Raw genomic sequence first — 19,005 nt, 5'->3', positions numbered from 1 at the left:
GATTGGTGTGTGGGCCACTAGGTGGCAGGCATAGGCCACATGGGATGGGGGGGGGGGGGGGGGGCAGGGGGAAGGTTACTCGTGATTTTTCAGGATGATCCAACATTTAGATTCCTCCTGTTAAAGATCCGCCTGATTTCTATTTCTACATTAAATTTTATATAAAAACATGTGTAAGATTTAGCCTGCAATAAGTAAAAAAGACATCTTAAAATGTGTTGTCTAAAACAAGAGCAATAAAACTTTAAACTAATCTAACTAACTAACTAACTAATAAAATAACTGCCTCACTGAAATTAGCCTGACCAATATCCTCGCACCTCAGGTGGATAAAAACAAAATCGTATCATGAATAAGCCCTGTTGACATTTGTCCAACTCTCTTCCTTCGCCTTCTCTCTGCAGCGTGTTGGCATTTCACCCCTCCGCTGTGCCAATATGTCCTCCCCCTCACTCACTAACTCTCTCTCCCTCCCTGTCTCTCTGTCTGAAGCCAATCTGATTTGCCCCTGGGCTTCTGTCGGCAGAAAGAGGTGATAAACACCGCAACCATGACAACCGGCGAGCCAGACATACGCCTGAGTTCCTGTATCCTAATAGCTTCACTTGGCTCCCTCTCCTGCTTTAATTCATCAAGTCCAGCCATCACCTGAGCAGATATTAAGACATTCAGGACAGATGAAGGCAGCATGATTCTGTCACACTATAGGCTTTTTCCTCAGATAAGCGTCTGTCAGCATGTGAGATGAACAATAAAACCTGCACTTTTGAAAATAGAGCTCAGGAATTATTCGCTGATTAAATGTTTCCTCGGTTTGATTACTATTAACACAAATGTTAGGATATTGATTCCTCAAGCCCTTTAATATGAGATTCTAACAGCATATACTATTGATCACTAATGGAGCCCCTGTGAAAACACCGTGAATGATTTCTTTTTCAAAGTTCTGGGACAAGGCATGCAAGCACAAAGCTCTTGCTCTGCTGAAAATTGCAAGGCTGCGGTAATAGCGAGGATGAGCAGCCTATTAGAACTGTGTGAAAGTGCTTTTACGTGCATCGCCATGTGAAAACTTTTAGAGCAAAATGGCAGGCTCGCCTTAGTGATTGATTAGACAGGCCTCCGCACACCATGAACCTCCCCTTTAATACCTACATGTATGGCCTTTTCATGGTAAAGCATATTGTATTGGATCCACGGCTGCGACAAGAACTGTCGTAATTCCACCTTTTTTCTTCCTCTACTTTTGTGCAACCTTTCTACGACTTGCCCAAATTGAAGCTTACATCGGACACCTCAGGCCAGCCCAGAAAAATGTGTCTGTGTGAAAATGCAGTGGAGGATGCAGCCAGCTGAATCGTAGGTATTATGAATTTGTCCCCCTTGGACAGCTTCCTGTAGAGTCATTGGAGAAAAAAGCAGCTGCAGAGCCTTTACCTTAAGATTCCAAGGGGGCAAGGTTCCCATGGCAACTGATTTGAATCCTAATTAAAACAGGAGATTTGATTAATTAGTTCAACGATGTGTGTGTGTGTGTTCGATGCATGTGGCATGTGAGTGGGAGTCGGCATGTTCTTGTGAGTCACGGTGTATCTTGTGTGTAGTTATGCTAAATGAGGAGTGGGTGTTATATGATGTGTGTGTTCATGGGCCTGTGGGTAATCCTGTGAATCACTACTGTGTCTGCAGCATGTGTTCATTTGTGTGTGTGTGTGTTTCATGTCTCCCGGGAGGCTTGTCCTTGCCTGCAGTACTACCGTGTGAATCAGAGGTGAGTCCTCTGGAGTTGCCCTCTGCTTTAATCTGGAGATAATGACAGAACCACCTGCCCTCTTGACCATTCCTCCCCTATATCTATCCCCTCTATCTGTGGGCTCCTCTGTCTCCCCCTCACTCTCTCTACACTTCACCATGCATCCAAGCCAGCCTGCACAACCCCCAAATGCCCACTGCTCATTGTCTCTCTTTCGCTCTCTCCCACAGCCAGTCTGTTTTTTCTCCCCTTTTGCTCCTTCTGTCCCTCTACTGTTGCTTTCTACTCCTTCCCACAGAGTCCAGGGTGCCCTTGCCTGCCTCTCCGATTGCCTCATCCTACTGAGTGACTAAAGACTGGGGGCAGTATGAGCCCCAAAGAAAGCAGAGCATGTGTTCAGGGAGGATGCAACAGTACATGAACAAAATGTAGCTTTAAGGAGATTTCTGACCGTTCGGTTGACAGGGGAGGGGGGGGGGGGGGTGGTCCACTCTCTTACTGTTGTCAGTGTGCCCAGCTTGTCCTCCAGTCCTGACTGTATGTGCATTCATGCATGCAAGCAAATCCCAATGGACGCTGTGAATAAAATCAAGGAAAAAAAAAACCATGACCATTTTTGTGCAATATGTCCTCAGTGGAAGAGAAGATGGAGGGAGCCAGGAGAGGAATAACAAAGCAGAAGGAATCAAAGAAAGAATGGCATGTAAACCAGACTAAATTGACAAGAGCCCACAGGAGAATCAAAGTAAAGTAAAGAAGGAAGAAAATGAGGAAAGGAAGGAAGAAAGGGGAGTGAAATATGAGGAATCTAAGTGGGATCTGACAGAAATAATTCAGAAGAGAGAAAGAAAAGGCTTTGGAGAAGGCGAAAGCGGAGGAGGAAGAAAGGAAAAGTGGCTGAAATGAAACAGCATGAATCCCCATCCATTTCAGCACCGGACAGCTCCACAGACAGCACTAGGCCAGTATAAATAGATCCCCTACTTTAGAGGCCCCGTCAACACTCCAAAAAAGTACTTTATGTGCTCAGAGCGGCTCCTGCCCCTAGAGAACAGACGCCCAGGTATCTGATGGCACCTGATAACCATCGTCTCTCAGTTCCTCTCCGTTTGTTTTCTTAATTTAGGGAGCCTCCACGGTTCACTGACAGCGCTATGGTGAGAAAACTGAGTGTTTTTGTCCCAGGTTCTCCGTCACGGTTATTGTTGCACCCTGAGGTTGGCTCTATAACCTCACGTCTGGGATCACATCACCTCTGCCACAAATATGGCATTACCAATCACAAAGATGGAAATAATATCTCTAAACCAACAATCCATGCGTCACTGAAGCTTATTTATAAACACACCAGCATCCCTGCCAGGCCATTCAAAATGTGTGTATGTGCCTGTAAGCAATCTCCACGAATGCATGAGTTCATGTGGCTGTATGCATGCATTCATGCCCTGCATCTGCCAGCCTGTTTCCATTGCATGCAAGCATTAAGTAGCCTTGTGGGGAAGCTGTAATACAGACTAATGCACCTGAGAGCCCTGAAATCTATAACCATCATCTACATCTCTCTGATATTACTGGAACCGTCTCTGTTACTGTTTCTGATAGGAATCTCCAGGGAGAGTTTCCCCCCTCCACTGCTGTAGGGAGAGGTATGTGGAGGGAGTGAAAGGAGAGGGTAAGCATGCGAGAGATGCACCTCTCCATTTCCTCAAGGTGATTCACCTTAATACACACTGAAATCAATGTGAAATTGAACTGAAAATTGAACTTTCAGCTTAGTAATGCGGAAGACATGTTGTTATTAAATCTATTCCTATAGCCGTGAAACCAGCTGACTGATATTTGAACGCTATTGAATGCATGTTTCCAACAGCACCACCACCACTACCATGGTGTCCTTGATTGAGGCCCTGCCACTTGTCCACTGGGGATCCTTTGGCTTCACAAGGGCCTCATAGCTGCCACTTAAAGCCAATATCGATGGAGCAGCAGCTTCATAGCAGGCTCTGATTAGCCAGTGTGGGAAGCTAAATTCAGCAGTGGTGGGAGGACTCCACTGCTGTCCCCGCGGCATCTGTTGCGCCCACCACCTCCATTTGGCAAGACAGGTGTTTTGACGCAGGCCGCGCAGACTTCCAGGCCTCGCTGTAATCTCCGCTGTTCCCCTCATAAAAGTCACCACAGTTTTCCTGACTGATGCTGCGTGCGTGCTATCTCTCTCTCTTTCTCTCTCTCTCTTCCTCTCGCACGCTCTCGCGCGCGTGTCAGTATGTGTGTGCGCGACGAAAGCCAGCTGGCACGAGTCGCCATGGTAACACACACCGGTTTCACGAAATCCGTCGGTGCTTAAGGGCAAGAGGAGAGATGAATAAACTAATGAGATTATAAATTATTGTCGGTATAGCTGAACAGTCGGGGTATTTTTACCAGTCTGTACACGCGGGCAACGTGAGGAGAAAGTTTATGGGGCCCATTGTCTGTGACTCTGTTGTGTCTTCTGTAATCTGTTTATGATGAAGAACTGAAGTGGCTCCTCTGGTGAGGAGGAACCCACCCTGTGCGCTTTGTGCCTCATATACAAACTAGCAGTTGCGCGCCGCCTTATTGCATGATTAATTCCGGTGCCTGCGTCCCCCTTTTTTTCTCCTCTATGAATTACCCAGTTGTGTTTGAGATCAAGAGAGGATTCTCCATCATTACGCAGGCTACAACTCCGCGCATTGCACGCCTGTTCAGCGGTCCAGTGCCGCAGCTCCCACGGGCTGCACTGTGGAGAAGCGGACCTGCATCCTAAAGCCAACCGGTTTTTTCTCCTCTCTCTCTCCCTCTCTCTCTCTCTCTCTCCCGGTTTTTATCCTCCACCTTATTGCAGTCTTATCACGTCCCCCCCTCCCTCCTTGCTCTGGTCCCCCTCCCTCCCCATCCGCCTCAGCCCGCTACAGGAGAGGAGAGAGGGAGAAGAGTGCGGCTGAATGTGAACGACATGTCGACAGTCAGCCTCTAAAGTGTTTTCTCGGTCGTTCCCTAATTCTTTGGCGGTGGACTGAGTGAGTATTACCCGCATCCCTGCTCTGCTAAGCGTCGCTGTGTGGATCAGAGAGGCTGGTGGGGAGAGACAGACAATGAGGAATGCAATTGGATTTCGTTACTCTGCCAAGGATTTTCATACATAGCCTGGTAAATGTCTTAATAGGTTCTGTTAATGACTAGGCTGTTTAATTGGTCATGCTTTAATTCTGCTAACTATTACAATTTGTGCGCTGTAATGTTTGGGACTAATTGATTTTCTTGGAGGGCTGTGAGCTATCCAGGCTGATAGCCCTATACATTTGATCAGTGATGCTGCTGCTCGCCTGATAGTGCGGGTCTGTGCTGGGAGCAGGGGCCCATGTAAAAGCTTGCTCAGTGAGAGTGTGTTCTGACGGACAGAGAGAGGACAGAGAGGTAGACACTGGAATTATGTGACATGAATAATATGGTGAAGAATAAGCAGTGACCGTCGTCTCAGGTTTGCTTGCGTCAGTGTGCAGGTCTGGAGGAGAGAGGAGGGTAGAGAAGAAAACCTGCCACACCTGTGTCAGTGTCAGGCCTGTTTACAAATGTACATGAAGACAATCAAACGTACACAGACAGAGTTTTCTGCTGTGCTGTCACAAGTCAACGCTCAAGTCCTTTTCCTTTCTTGTTACCATAATGATGCAGAGCTATGCCGACTGCTGACTAGTCCACTCGGCTGATTGGAGAAAGAGGCTTGAGTGTTGACTGTGTTTCTTCTTATTAAGGAGAGATGGCCATCCACCAAAGCAGAATCTAACAGGAGGGATCCCAGTGGTCTATCTGGACTCAGTATTGATCGCCTCTATACAGGGGGGCTTCAGGCCCAGCGATAAACAATAGAATTCTTGGAGGAAAATGAAGACCTACTGGGAATGTGAATGGGTTGTATTCAGTATTGTTTTCCAATCTGCTAAACACCATTGAGCTAGATGGTCCTGTGAACATTTCTCTTCTCATCCAACCACATGCTTTCTGTGAGATTGTCCAACAAGTATTGCAGCAGTACACGGGGTTTGTTATAAAAGCTCACACTCATCCACACGTGTCTACCTGTTTCTGTACTTGGCAGGCTATAAAAGCACACTTTTTGGATATGGTTTGACCTTTCTCACATTGTTTTTTTTTCAGCACAACGCACACGCATGAAACTTGGCTCCTGTGCTGCTTCTCAGTGAGGCAGGCGTACATTGTGTGCAGGGCAAGAGGAGGGCTTTGATGTAATCAATATCAGATTTCAGCTGTTTCACTGTGAGCTCTCATCCTGAGTGGCAGCCTTGACTGACTTCTCACTGCTTATGCAATCCCACTCCTCTCTCTCTCCCACCTCACCGATTTCCTCCTCTGTTGCTCTCTCGGCCCATTACTCTTCCTTTGTCTGTGTGTCTCTCCTTTACTCCATTCCTTCACCTTGTTCTCATTTTTCCCCTCTTCCTCCTCCTCCTCCTCTTCCTCTTCCTCCTCTCGTTTCCACCTCTCCCTTCATCTTTCCCCATCATAATCATCTCTGTGATTGCTCTTCCTCTCCCGGGCCTTGGTGTTTTCACTGCTGCCTCCTTGTCTAACTCGCTGATGCTAGATTGTGGCTGTATGATTACAGCTACCATACCATCATGATCATTATTGCATTTCGCATGGCAGTGTTCAACACTGTACGAGCAGATCGAGACGCTTTATCCAATTTAGATCTCATTAAGAGTGAAGAGGAAATATCTCCATGCAAGACTCACAATCTCAGCTGTTTTTCTAATTCTTCTTTTTCTCTGCAACTCAGTTATTACGATGCCATTCTCACCACCACCACCACCATCACTATCACCCTCACTTCATGTTCCTGCTCGTCATCGCACTGCCTTCACATCAGCCCTTTTGAGCAATTTGAAGAGTTTTGATTTGCAGCTCCACTGTCATTACCACCATGATTATGACAGGACTTGATGGCTGATGATAACCTAACATATTTTTTTGCTGATTTATAATATGGGGTATTTTTTTGCACCACATCCTCCTGTTCTCTTGATTGCCATTCATCTTATTAAAAGGAGCAGTTCATTAGACAGAAGCATTATGAATCTGATTTGCATTGCACCCATATTCATATTGCATACATTAAAAAACAACACATGCATGACATTTCAGCTTCACTGGGCATTTGAGAATACAGATGAATATATTCATCACAAGCTTCTTTTTTTTAACCCCCCCCCCAACAAAACAAAAAGCCACTCTGAAACAGATAAAATGCGATTCACAGGTGAAATAGCCCATGTGCGTGCCTTTGTTTAGCATTTTCAATGTCAGAATTAGAATTTTTAATTTTGAATGGTAGCAGCTGAGAGATTGTCCAGCTTGTTTTAAATTAGCATGTTCTTTTGTAAACACGCTGCATCGTAAGCTTTGTTTTCCTGCTTGAATCCAGTGCACCATGCACATGTTTACATGTTGATATGGCTCATATAGTGGCCTCAAGTTGGCCTATACATCATTATCCCTGTATAATGTAGTGCTTTCCTCGTGGCACTACAGTCTGTGTGATTTAACATTTATTTTCTGACTGCTTCAGTATGCTTCTGATGTATCATCAATCTGATTCATCCTGAACCGACTTTTGCTGCTGCTTCTGCTGGCTGTTTGCCCTCTTTTAACCATGCGTGTATGTGTGTGTGTGTGTGTGTTTGTGTCTGAATGTATGCGTGTTTCCCGCTGCGCCTCGCTGTGCAGTGCGGCAAAGGGCCGATGCCGGGCTGTAGCCCCAGGCTGTTGAGCTGAGAGGGAGAAGCAGGAGGATGCAGTGGGTCACTCTGGTAGTGGCCCTGGGGTGTGTGTGCCTGTCCCGGGCATCACACAGCCCCACCCCCACCCCCACCTCCACACACACCCCTCTTGTGGACAACTCTGAGGAGGAAGTGGATGAGCCGTGCTTCGAGCCGTGCACGTGTGAGGTCAAAGAAGGCGTGCTGCACGTGCACTGCGATGGGCGTGGCTTCACTAATGTCAGCCAGGTATCACTCTTCTTCATTTATGTGGATGAGCATGTGGAGCACTTTCCAGCACTGTCATTTATCTTATTTATGTCCTCCCTCTAATATCCTCCCTCTAATGTGGCTTGTGGGTGTTTCTAACTGTTCCTTTCATGTAATTAATAAGATAACTAATCAGACCTCTAATTAATCATTCAGGTGTCACAGTCATGGGTCCGCCCTTTTAAACTCAACCTCCAGAGGAACTCTCTGAGGCGTCTCTATAGCAACGGGTTTCAGCACCTTGGCAACGCAGTGTCGATAAACCTTGGCAACAATGCACTCCAGGACATCAAAGTGGGATCCTTCAACGGGCTGGCCAAACTGAGACGCCTGTACCTCCACGAGAACAAGCTGGAGGTCTTTAGGAATGACACCTTCGCTGGCTTAGAGGCTCTGGAATACCTCCAGGTAGGTTTGAGGAGGTAATCTGTGGTTGATTATGCAAGACTGGCGAGGATCACAATAGGCATCTCTGACAGACAGAGTCAGCAGCGAGCACGTGGCCGGAGTGAAAGAATCTTCTCAGCAGCTCTGTGCATTTTTTTCAAGTGGAGACTGCGAAGCTTTCGGTTCAGTCAATTTTCCAATTTAAGCAATTACATGATCATCACATTTTCTCTTTCCTACCTGCAGGCTGACTACAACGTGATCAAACGAATTGACAGCGGCTCTCTGAGGTTCCTTTACAAGCTGCGGGTTCTCATCCTGAATGACAACCTGATCCCTGTCCTGCCTCCTCATCTCTTCAGGTTACATTATTTTGCAGTGTAGCTTTTGAGTTATGTCAGGACAAATCTGTAGATCAGACAAAGTTAGTCTCTGTACCATTGAATTCATGTTTCTATGGTGTAATATTTAATAGCACAAAAGATGGATTAATCAGATAAAAAAGCAAGTTTCTCTGAAAATAAATGTGTGAAGCTTTATTTTCTCCTACTATCACTTTGTCCTTTCATCTAACCTAGCTAACCACCCCCCTCCTCTTCCTCCCACACCAGATCTGTGTCTCTGACTCACTTGGACCTGCGGGGAAACCGTCTGAAGAGCCTGGCATATGCTGGGACCCTGGAGTACGTTGGCCGTTCCCTGATGGAGCTACAGCTGGAGGAGAATCCCTGGAACTGCGGCTGCGAGGCAGTGCAGCTACAGCAGTGGCTGGGTCAGATCCCCTACACGGCTGTTGTCGGGGATGTTACCTGTGAATATCCCTTCCACCTTCATGGCAAGGACCTGAGGGAAATCCCCCGCAAAGAGCTGTGCGCTGACCTGCCCGATAAAGAGCTGCAAGGAGAGGGCGGCAGTCCATCAACAGGATCACAGCCTCAGCATTTGCCCCCGAACTCTAAACCCAACTCCCATCCCGGTCGAGTCAGGCCGACTAAACCTTCCTCCATGGTGCACGGCTCCCGCCAGAACACTCACACTTCCTCCACTTCATCATCCTCTTCCTCAGCAGAGCGCAAAGACAGGGAGAGGCACCTGAGGCCGACTAAAAGGCCTCGACCCTCCAGAACATCGCCAACACCTCGCAGTCTGATGCCCAACCAGAATCCCCCAGTGGCTGGTTACCAAACACGCCCTCCCATCCCCATCATCTGTCCACTGGGCTGCACTTGCAACCTGCACATCACAGACCTGGGCCTCACCGTTAACTGCAAGGAGAGCAGCTTCCTCAATGTGTCCCAGCTCACACCGCGGCCCCTCAACGGCCGCAAGCTCTACCTGAGTGGAAATTTAATCCAGAGGATCTATCGCACAGACTTCTGGAATTTCTCCAGCCTTGACTTGCTTCACCTGGGGAACAACCGTATCTCATACCTCCAGGAGGGGGCCTTTTCCAGCCTCAACAGCCTGAGAACCCTCTACCTGAATGGGAACAACCTGGAGAGACTCAGCCCGCACATGTTTCTGGGGCTGCAGAATCTGAGGTAGGGTCATTTTTCTTTTGGATTAATCACACTTCAGACAAATTCACAAACTGGAACCACATGTCAGCTTTGAGATTTTTAGGGATTTGTTTATAAGTATGTGAGAATTCATTTCACTGTAATGCTGGTATAACGTAGAGCAGAACGCTTTGATTACCATTATGCTGGAGTTTGATTAAAATGAAAGGTGCCCATTCTCCCAGGAATGTCATTTGTTAGTCACGCTGCCTGATGGCATGCTTCAGTTGAGGTGTAAGCCTGGTATGAGTGACAACGTGAAAATTAATGTGTCTTTTTTCGTATTTGCATACAGAGGTGTTGATAATGTGCTGAGACGTCGGGATGATGCCTGGAATTTGTGTTTTGGACGGAAAAAAAAGGCCTGTTATGAAAGTGCGTTGTCAGAGTGACGCATATGTGTATCGCTGTCAGATTAAGCTTCAGATAATTCCTGTGCAAATAATGTATGTCTACAGACGGTGATTGTATTTATTCAGTGAGCTAAACACTGATGAAGCCAGCAGATAAACAGTCATGCTCTGAGTCATGATACCTTCATATTCAGTGCTTGGTTTTCAGCTTTGCTGTCTCTATATCTTAAGATAGGCTTCAGAGCCATTAATCTGACTATTAATCAATAATAAAGATCCTCTCTGGACATTGAAAACGTCTACCTCTTAACCTCTCGTTAGCCTTTTTTAGCGACTAAATTGTAGGAGAGCAGTTGAAGCAATTTGAACCAGATCTGTTTCAGCAGTGGAGCTATATTGGATGACCAGCATGCAGGGGGAAGGCTCTGGTTATACATCACACCGGCCTCTCTCTATTATTAAAAAAGAAAGATCAAAGCGTCTTTAATGTGATTTAACTTGATAATCAGGCATGCTGAGGCCAGTGTAAGTAGTCATCAGTGTAAAATTTCACAATGATTTGATACTGATCAGTTTATGAGCCGTGAATGATGAGATTCAATCACATTTCTGTTTGACTTTGTAGCCTGAATGTTCATTGATGTAATTGTGATTCTGTGGGTGTAGGAGAGTTAAATTACCTTCTGGATGAAAAGATTTGAATGCACAAGAACTGCGATGAGATGCAGTGGGAGTTTTAACTGTGACACTGCCTCCTCCTCTCTTGCCTTCAGGTACCTGTATTTTGAGTACAACGAGATCCATGAAGTTGACCCTGGCACCTTTGACTCCATGCCATCCCTCCAGCTGCTGTTTCTCAACGCCAACCTCCTGCGGAGCCTCCCTCTCGGTGTGTTCTCCAGAGTTAATTTGGCTCGCCTCAATCTACGGAACAATCACCTTCTGCAGCTGCCAATGGAGGGCGTGCTGGAACACCTCACGGGACTGGTGCAGGTTGGTGCGAGCCTGTGTTACTATGTATTTACTGAATAATGGTGTCAGTGTTAGGTGGATGCATAAAAACAACAACTGTGATCTTCTAACCTGTGTTTGTGTGTGTGTGTGTGTGTGTGTGTGTGTGTGTAAATGAGTCAGATACCTGGCATGAGGCTTTCAGCACATTCTGGCCAAATAACATGATTTGTGTTGAGTGACAGTAGCAAGATGGAAAAAAACATGGAGATTATTGAATTGTATCACCCCCGTTGATTTACTAAAACAAATCGTGAATAATTACACAGAGTATATTTATTTCAAATGTCAGACAATGAGATTGAAAGAACTAATAGATTGCCCAGACATATTATGGCATCACAGCTTGATGAAATAAACAAAAGAGGCTGAAATCTTTGGATTGATTGGAAACTTCGGGCAGTCCTCCATCTCCTGGCCTCTGGAACAGCTGCGTTTTTCCGATGTCGTCTGTTGTTTGGAGAGCTCTGCTGCTGCGGTGGCATGTGGGACTACGGTTGCGCCTCAGGTATTCTAATTGGAAAATTGCAATTGACTTAATTTGCATAAGTGGTCTTAATAAATCAGGAGCTAAACTGGAGAAAGCTGAACCCCTCAAGTTTTGGAGCATTGTCGTTTTTTTAATGCAGCAAACAGACGATAGTACAGTAAACTACAGCGCTGTGGGGTTTGTGGGTTTTTTTGTGACTGACTGGTTGCTGTACGCAATGCACAGATTATTTTTTTTTCCCATCCTGCCTCCTCTCACAAATTTAGTGTACCAGGCTTTTCTTAGACAGCTGGAGTAGAATGAGCAGAGGTGGGTGTAGATTAGCCTGAATGTCATTGTGAATTTCCGCTTTACTTTGGCTCTGTGAAAAATTCCCAATCTAAGGTAGTGTGGGTGAGGCTGGCAGTTCAGAGGCTGTTTCTAATTGTTCGCTCAGGGGGAAGGACGACAGTGCTTTATGGAGCTGCAGGAACCATGTAGCAATGTATTATGTTTCTGTGGCTATTATACACCTCTGATGTCCGAGAGCATTAAAGCATTCACCAAATAGGAAACACACAGAGGGCCGTATTCCATTGTGCTGCTTAAAAATCTGTGCCACAGTAATTGAATTCATTCAGGGTTGTTATTACTCTGACAAAGCCACATTAGTGCTGCCCGTGGACTGCAGAAAACAATGTGACAATAATATCACCTGTTGACTTACCGCTGGCCTCTTTGAAGCTCAAGTAGTGGGATCTCTCGGCGCCAGTGTGTGGTTTTGGAGCCAGTTTTTGCACGGGTAAAATCAAAGGGTAAAGCAGGTGGAGGCAGGGCTGAGCTTATGGCTGCTGTAATAAAATAAAATAAAAAAGGAATCATTGTGATAATCATAAAGCAGCAGCATGTATAGCTTATAGAGTCAGTGTCACCATCAAGAACAGGATTATACAGTTACACCCACTAACATACACTGATATGTAAATATCAGTAAGTGTTTGTTAGTGTGACATTAAAAGGAAAATGTAATTTTCTTATATTTTATTATAAAAAAAAATCTACTTAGGTGACTCAGCGTCTCCCAGAAACACATGCGTGCACACGTCAAATCTACGTTATGAGAGCATACTGTGTATTAGAGTGCTGTTTCCTGTCATTGGCAGCTGTAATGAAGAAACTTGCCCATGGCTATTATGTGATCAGATAGAAAAACAAGATTCAGTCAGGAAAGAATGAGTAGAGCTGTATTCACCAGGGGCCAATACAACAGGGACAGGAAGCCCAACAGAGTTCCACCTCATCATGTGTGCTCGCCGCGTGGAGCCGAAATCATGACCGTGAGTCTTAAAATATCAATGTTTTCAGGCAATCTGTGCACATACAGCGTGTTATAAAGGTGAAACTGAAAATAAAACATATAAGCATATAAATTTATTCATTGTACACAGGCGCATATTTGTGAGTATACCCAAAATTTGACAGAACCAGTTGAGGATTTTGAGACTAATTTCTCTCCGTAGTGCCGCACTCTTAAGCTCACACATTATATTTGGTTTGTTGCAGTATTTAAAAAAATGGCCTGTCGCAATGTTACGTGCCAGACTATTTCATGGCCAAGAGCACGACTCCCTGAATTATCACTGTCATTGACCAAGCCAGCTTCCAGCACCGTTTTTAGCTCCGTCATGATAAACCCTGTATGGTACTTCCTGGTTAAAAGCTTATTGAAAGACAGTGAACGCTGCAGAAACAGTCATGATGTGATAACCCCGTTACAAAACAGCAGTTGGCGAGCTATTAGAGGAAGAGAGAAAATTGATGCCACTCTCATATCTGTTCATCATACGTAGCCAGCCAGCATCTGGTTAGTGCTGGTTCCAACATAAAGTCTGGAAATTGAAGCAAACAGTTAGCCTGGCTCTGTCCAAAGATAACCACATTTGTTGCCAGCTATGAGGTCAGCGAGGTCTGCATGGATCCAAACGGAGTCATGGGATGGCTTCTGGAGGAGAAAGACAGCTGTGTGTAAACAGGTTAAAGATGCACATGTGGCCCCAGAGGTCAAAGTTAGTTTAATGAGCAGCCTCTACTTTGATTAAAGACCAGCAACAGTATCAATACCACAACGTTTCACAGCCTAATTTGCATATAACAGACATTAGCTTCTAATGGTGTCAAGTATTTTTATAGCTAAGTGTATTAGCTGGCTATAAAAATCAAGGTTATGTTAGCTACCCTTCATATCTATGACCTATGTTATATGACGCTGTAGATAATTATGATTTTCTATTAAATATTAAAGCTCCATGACTGTCTTACACATAGATAATAGACCTTATCTTATCCTCCTGGACCTCATTATTTTTATGAAGCTAACAACTATAAAGTTAATGAGCTTCATATTTACAACAAAGATATGAGATATGATGTTTTTCATCAAACTCCATCAATGGCAGGAATGCAATACAGTGATTGCTAGCACGCTAAGCTACACAGACTAATTCTAGCTAGCAAAAAGTGTTGATTTCCATCACTAACACTGTTGACTGCACTTTATGAAGCGACGTTGTGGTAATGAGCCAAATGATGCTAAGTTGTGCTAATATAGCATTGTTGTGCCACTGAGTGGTAATAGTTATTGTTTCCAGCTGGCTGCACACATCCTGCAACACAATAAAGCGGTGGTCGATATATTTATGCAGCAAACACAAGTTGTTTTTTTCTCGTAACATAAACCAGTATTTTAGCCGAAATTGCACAGTGCAGCAAAAACACAGTCACCACAGGTGTTTTATGCATAAATACGGTATCTCAGTAAAAGCCCTTTTGAAATGACGAGGCTTTTAGTAGTTGAGGAGTTTGACCAGTCCTCTGGCATGCACAGAAATATTTCTAATCTCTCAGGATGGAAGATGGACTTTGGATCTCATTGATCGTCTGTCTCAGAACTTCTGATTTAGCTTTTTACATGTCAATAAACCCAGTTTAAGCTCTGCCGCTGCACTGTAAGATGAATTTCTTGCATTATAAACAGCATATTTCCAGATAGCCTCTTGTATTTAATTGTGTGTGGGGGTGGATAATAGTATGGCATGACATAATTAGTATTATTAGACTTTATATTTGAGTATGTGTTTACAAAGTCCTGTGGTTATAATCATATATAGTTGAAGTTCTGTGCGTGTAAGCAGGTTTTTTTTTATATAAACACAGAATAAAAACCAGAATGAGACAGAGAATCTGGATAATAATTTGTTAATATGTAATGTAATGGAAAACAGGGATGTTTCTGCAGCCACATAATGAGAGATAATAACATAAGTATTGATTATCAGTCTGTGGATTCCTTCTAACCCTGAATGAACTCGTGCCTTCTGTTGTTTAATACTGTATTTTCCTCCAGGTGAACATTATTACATCATTACGTCTTCACACTGAGAGTTTGCAGCTCATTTCGTCCACAGAAAATCCAGATATCCATCAAAGTCAGTGTTTGTTTTTCTACAGAATGAAAGATCAAGGGCTGCTTTCTACACTCGCCATGTTGCACTGATGTTCCGCGATCACACACAGGGGCCGAGATGCCAATTTTGTTCATTGACAATGGCCTCAATGGAGCAGAAACTCTTGCTCTTTGCTATTACCGCAGCTCTCTCGCCACCTACATGAAACACGAACTGCTGGATAGAACAAGTTCATGCCCCTTCTCAAGGGGTTGTTGAAGGCGCTCTGGGAAATATGGGAAATCGCTACCTGAGTGTACGATGCAGGCAAAGAGAGCACAAGTAGGCTTTGTGAAAGTAAATTACAACACTTCAAAAAAGAAAAAGAAGCTCCTTGAATGGATTCTGCATCATAAACTGATGATATGTAACCAGAGCGTTCACATATGAAGTGCTTTGATGTGATTCTTTCGGCTTTGTGCTGTTTGTATAGACAGATTTTCAATACATGCATTTTCAGATTCATCAGTATGGATAGGCACCACCGAGCTGATGCTGAGGGGCGTCTCATTAACAAGAGAGCACGGCAGAACTCCCCAAAACCTGCTCATATTGACTCTATATCTGTGAACTGACGAGCAGTTCTAATGACTGACGAGATATTGCTGTTGGGGCAAAGTGATCAATTAAAAGACACACAGGGGCTCACTGAGGACCTTTCCGAATTTCTCCCCTGATGTGAGATTTTTATAGCCCTCGAGTAAATTTTAGACGATTATTGCTTGATCTTTAGTCATTTAGTCGTAATGATAAAAACCCACAAGAGCAAATATACTTTTTCTGCGGCCGTTTTTTATTAAAACTGACACCTTTATTTAAGCCGGGATGAATATATTTGACGTTTGCACGCATAACTGGTTTTGGTCAGTGCACCCCTCTCTAACTGAATTAATATACTGTATGTGCAGAAGGCACAGAGAAAAGTGATATAATGGGTTCATGCTCTCCTTCTTTTGCTCTCAACTAGCACCTGTCGGCCCAAAGGAAGGCCCATAATTTCCCATCACCACATAGTTTTGATGGACAAGTTGACAGCAAATCACACACTAGGTGACCAGGCGTATAAAATGTAAACAGTGCTGGATGTGTTGGACAGATGCTTGCAAAAGAGGAGGAGGAAAGAGCCCCTGGGATCTGCATGAACGCAAACAATAAAATGCTTCAAGAGTTTCAGCCAGATGTAAAATTGTTGTTATGAAAACAACTAAAAAGCAAGCTGACATTTTTTGGTCACGCAGTGTTGGCTTTAAATGTCACTTTTTATACATAGAAGCCTTTAAAACTTTAATATAGTGTTCAAAATCTGCACCTGAGTGTTGTTTTCTGCTCGTCAAGTTGCAATTATGTCATTATGAAAGCCACACATAAAGCTCCCACAGCAGAGGATCCGGTTGTTCTTGGGTTGAGGTATGAGGGGAGGCAGCCGCACTGTGGCTCCCACAGCAGCAGTGCTGAATCATCTGGAAAAGCATCCATCTTTTTCTGCAAGCCAGGGAGATGGCCTAACTGAATTAGCATGACAACATTTATGCAAGCTCCTTGGAAGTGTGACAGAGTGGAGAATATCAGCTCTTGCTGCCAGTGTCATTGCTAAAGATCCGGAAGAGATCAGTTGCACAGACAATAGGATGTGATGGAAGTGATTCCCTTTGTGCATAATCTGCTTTTGTGTTTTGTGTGTGTTTTTTTTTTTTCCCCAGAGTGCGACAAAGTGAATATTTCAGTTTGTTTTGGGACATGCAATCAATAGCTGGCAATGAGAAAATGGATTTACGCACACTCTTATTGGATTATAGCACAGGAGGAGAGTCATTTCATCTATTGTTAAAGTGTGATACTCTCACATGCTCGTCGCACAAAAAAAACTGCAGCTGCGTTTTGTGAATAACCACTTATGCAAACTCTGAGTGGTCTTTATTGTAAACTAAAATTTTCCTACAACCCGCTGTACTGCGTGCGTGAACAGGTTTTTATGAGAGAGCACTTGTGGATGGTACAAGTTCAACTGAGAATATATCAAGCCTGTGCACAGCCATTCAGGAAATGTAAGCACTTTAATAACCTCAGAGAGGCTTTATTTACATTAATCAGCGCCTGTGTATTTTAAAAAATCATTTAGAGCCACTGGTCATTGTGGAGATCTATGTTCTATGCAAACACTGAAAAACTAATTGTCCATACACTCCTGCTGCTGAAAGGTAACAGATATAACATAATTTGTCTTGTTGTCATCACTATTAGGGTGCGAGCTGCTGCCTTATTCTTCAACATGTATTTACAAAAGTGTCAGCAAAATGGTCTGTTTTTGTTTAGATTCCACAAAGTGATTCATGAATTTGCATTGCATGGCAGACCAGTAATTAGTGTGGTATTACACTGTGGTGTGATGTATTTCTCCAGGTGGACCTGCAGCAGAACCCGTGGGAGTGCAACTGTGAAGCAGCCTCACTGAAGCGTTGGTTGGAGGGCCTCAGCGCTGTGGTCGTGGTGGGAGAGGTGGTGTGCCATTCCCCAGAAAAGACCAAAGGCGTAGACCTCCGCTCCCTCTCTATGGAGCTGCTTTGCCCTGAGCTGGAGCCCCAGGAGGACCAGGAGCAGGAGGAGGAGGAGCAGACGGCCACCTCCACGGCTGCAGACAGAGGTGTATCGGCTGGCTACCCCGGCACAGGGCTGGGACCCCTGATCCCCCCGGGGAAGGATTCAATCCCGCTGTCGGTGTTAGTGCTCAGCCTGCTGGTGTTGTTTGTCTCTGCATTCTTTGCGGCAGCGGCACTAATCGCCTACGCCCTGAGGAGGAGGGACAAGCTGCCGTTCCGTCGCCAGGGAGAGGTAGACTTGGCTGGCATCCAGATGGAGTGTGGAATATTCACTGAGCAGACACACCACCACCACCACCACCACCATCACCACGGCCTCCCAGAGACACCGCCTTTACCTCCACCAGAACACAATCATGTCTATGACACCATCCTGCCACCTGCGGAGGCTGCACCTAAAGGTCCTGACCCTACTGCGGCGGCACACATGTGTAGCAACTCCATCTACAAAGAGGAGCAGGACACGGCGGTGAAGCAGAGGCCGCCGCAACAACAGACATTTGCAGCTGCAAAAGAGGGCGATGGGGAATACTGCTCCGCAGCAGAGAAGGAGAGGGAGTGGGCTCTGGAGGTGACCTCGTCACCCATCAACACTGTCACAGGAGCGATCGGGCCGCTCGCAGGCCTCCATGGGAACGGCATCCTGTGCCCCACAGTCATCGACAGCCAGGGCCCCACCCCAAAGGTGGAATTGGTTGACTGCCTCTTCAGACTCCCCACCCCTGAGTTCCGAGACCTGCCAGACAAGTACGCGAGGCCGCCACCCCGCTACCCGTACCCACAGGACCCCAAACAGGACAGTAGACCCGACCAAACGCTCGTAGTCACCACTGCCAGCTCCACAGCAGGTGGTGGCAATAGCAGCCAGGGTGAGCAAGGTGGAGAGCAGAGAGCCAGACTGAGGACCACGCCAGACTACATGGAGGTGCTGGACCGCTCTTACCAGTTTTAACAGTCCTTCTCTTCCTCCCCCTTCTCCACTTTCTCTGCTGCCCCTCTTCTCCTGTCTCCTCATCATCTCCCTCTCTGGTGATGAATCATCCTGTAACAATGACTCCTGTACAGAGGTTTGCTTTGAGAGGAGCCTGTGGGAGAGCGCGACTACACACTACACACTATGTTTATTCCTGGATAACGAGCTGAGGTCAGTTTTTTGTATTTTCCCAACAACTGGCATATAGGTTGGTATTTGGCAAGGAATAGCTGATCCCAGATCTCTGCCTGGAGGCAAAACTTCAGCTGCAGCTACTACAGAATTTATTTTTCTCCTCCTCAGTCGTAACGTTACCATGGCTCTGT

General features: G+C 45.4%; 1 protein-coding gene across 1 annotated transcript; it reads left to right on the top strand.

Moving 5' to 3' along the window:
• The first annotated feature begins 7,590 nt into the window (after positions 1–7,590).
• Positions 7,591–18,805, top strand: LOC114427510 (SLIT and NTRK-like protein 3). Its single transcript, XM_028395609.1, has 6 exons — positions 7,591–7,806; positions 7,984–8,235; positions 8,461–8,576; positions 8,826–9,755; positions 10,900–11,119; positions 17,510–18,805. The coding sequence occupies exons 1-6, from the start codon at positions 7,591–7,593 to the stop codon at positions 18,656–18,658; spliced, it is 2,883 nt and encodes a 960-aa protein (XP_028251410.1). The 3' UTR covers positions 18,659–18,805.
• The last annotated feature ends 200 nt before the right edge of the window (positions 18,806–19,005 follow it).

This window comes from Parambassis ranga, chromosome 22, assembly GCF_900634625.1.
Source record: "Parambassis ranga chromosome 22, fParRan2.1, whole genome shotgun sequence".
Classification (NCBI taxonomy): domain Eukaryota; kingdom Metazoa; phylum Chordata; class Actinopteri; family Ambassidae; genus Parambassis; species Parambassis ranga.
The sequence above is the reverse complement of the archived record's forward strand: the minus strand, read 5'-3'. Positions and strand labels throughout refer to the sequence as shown.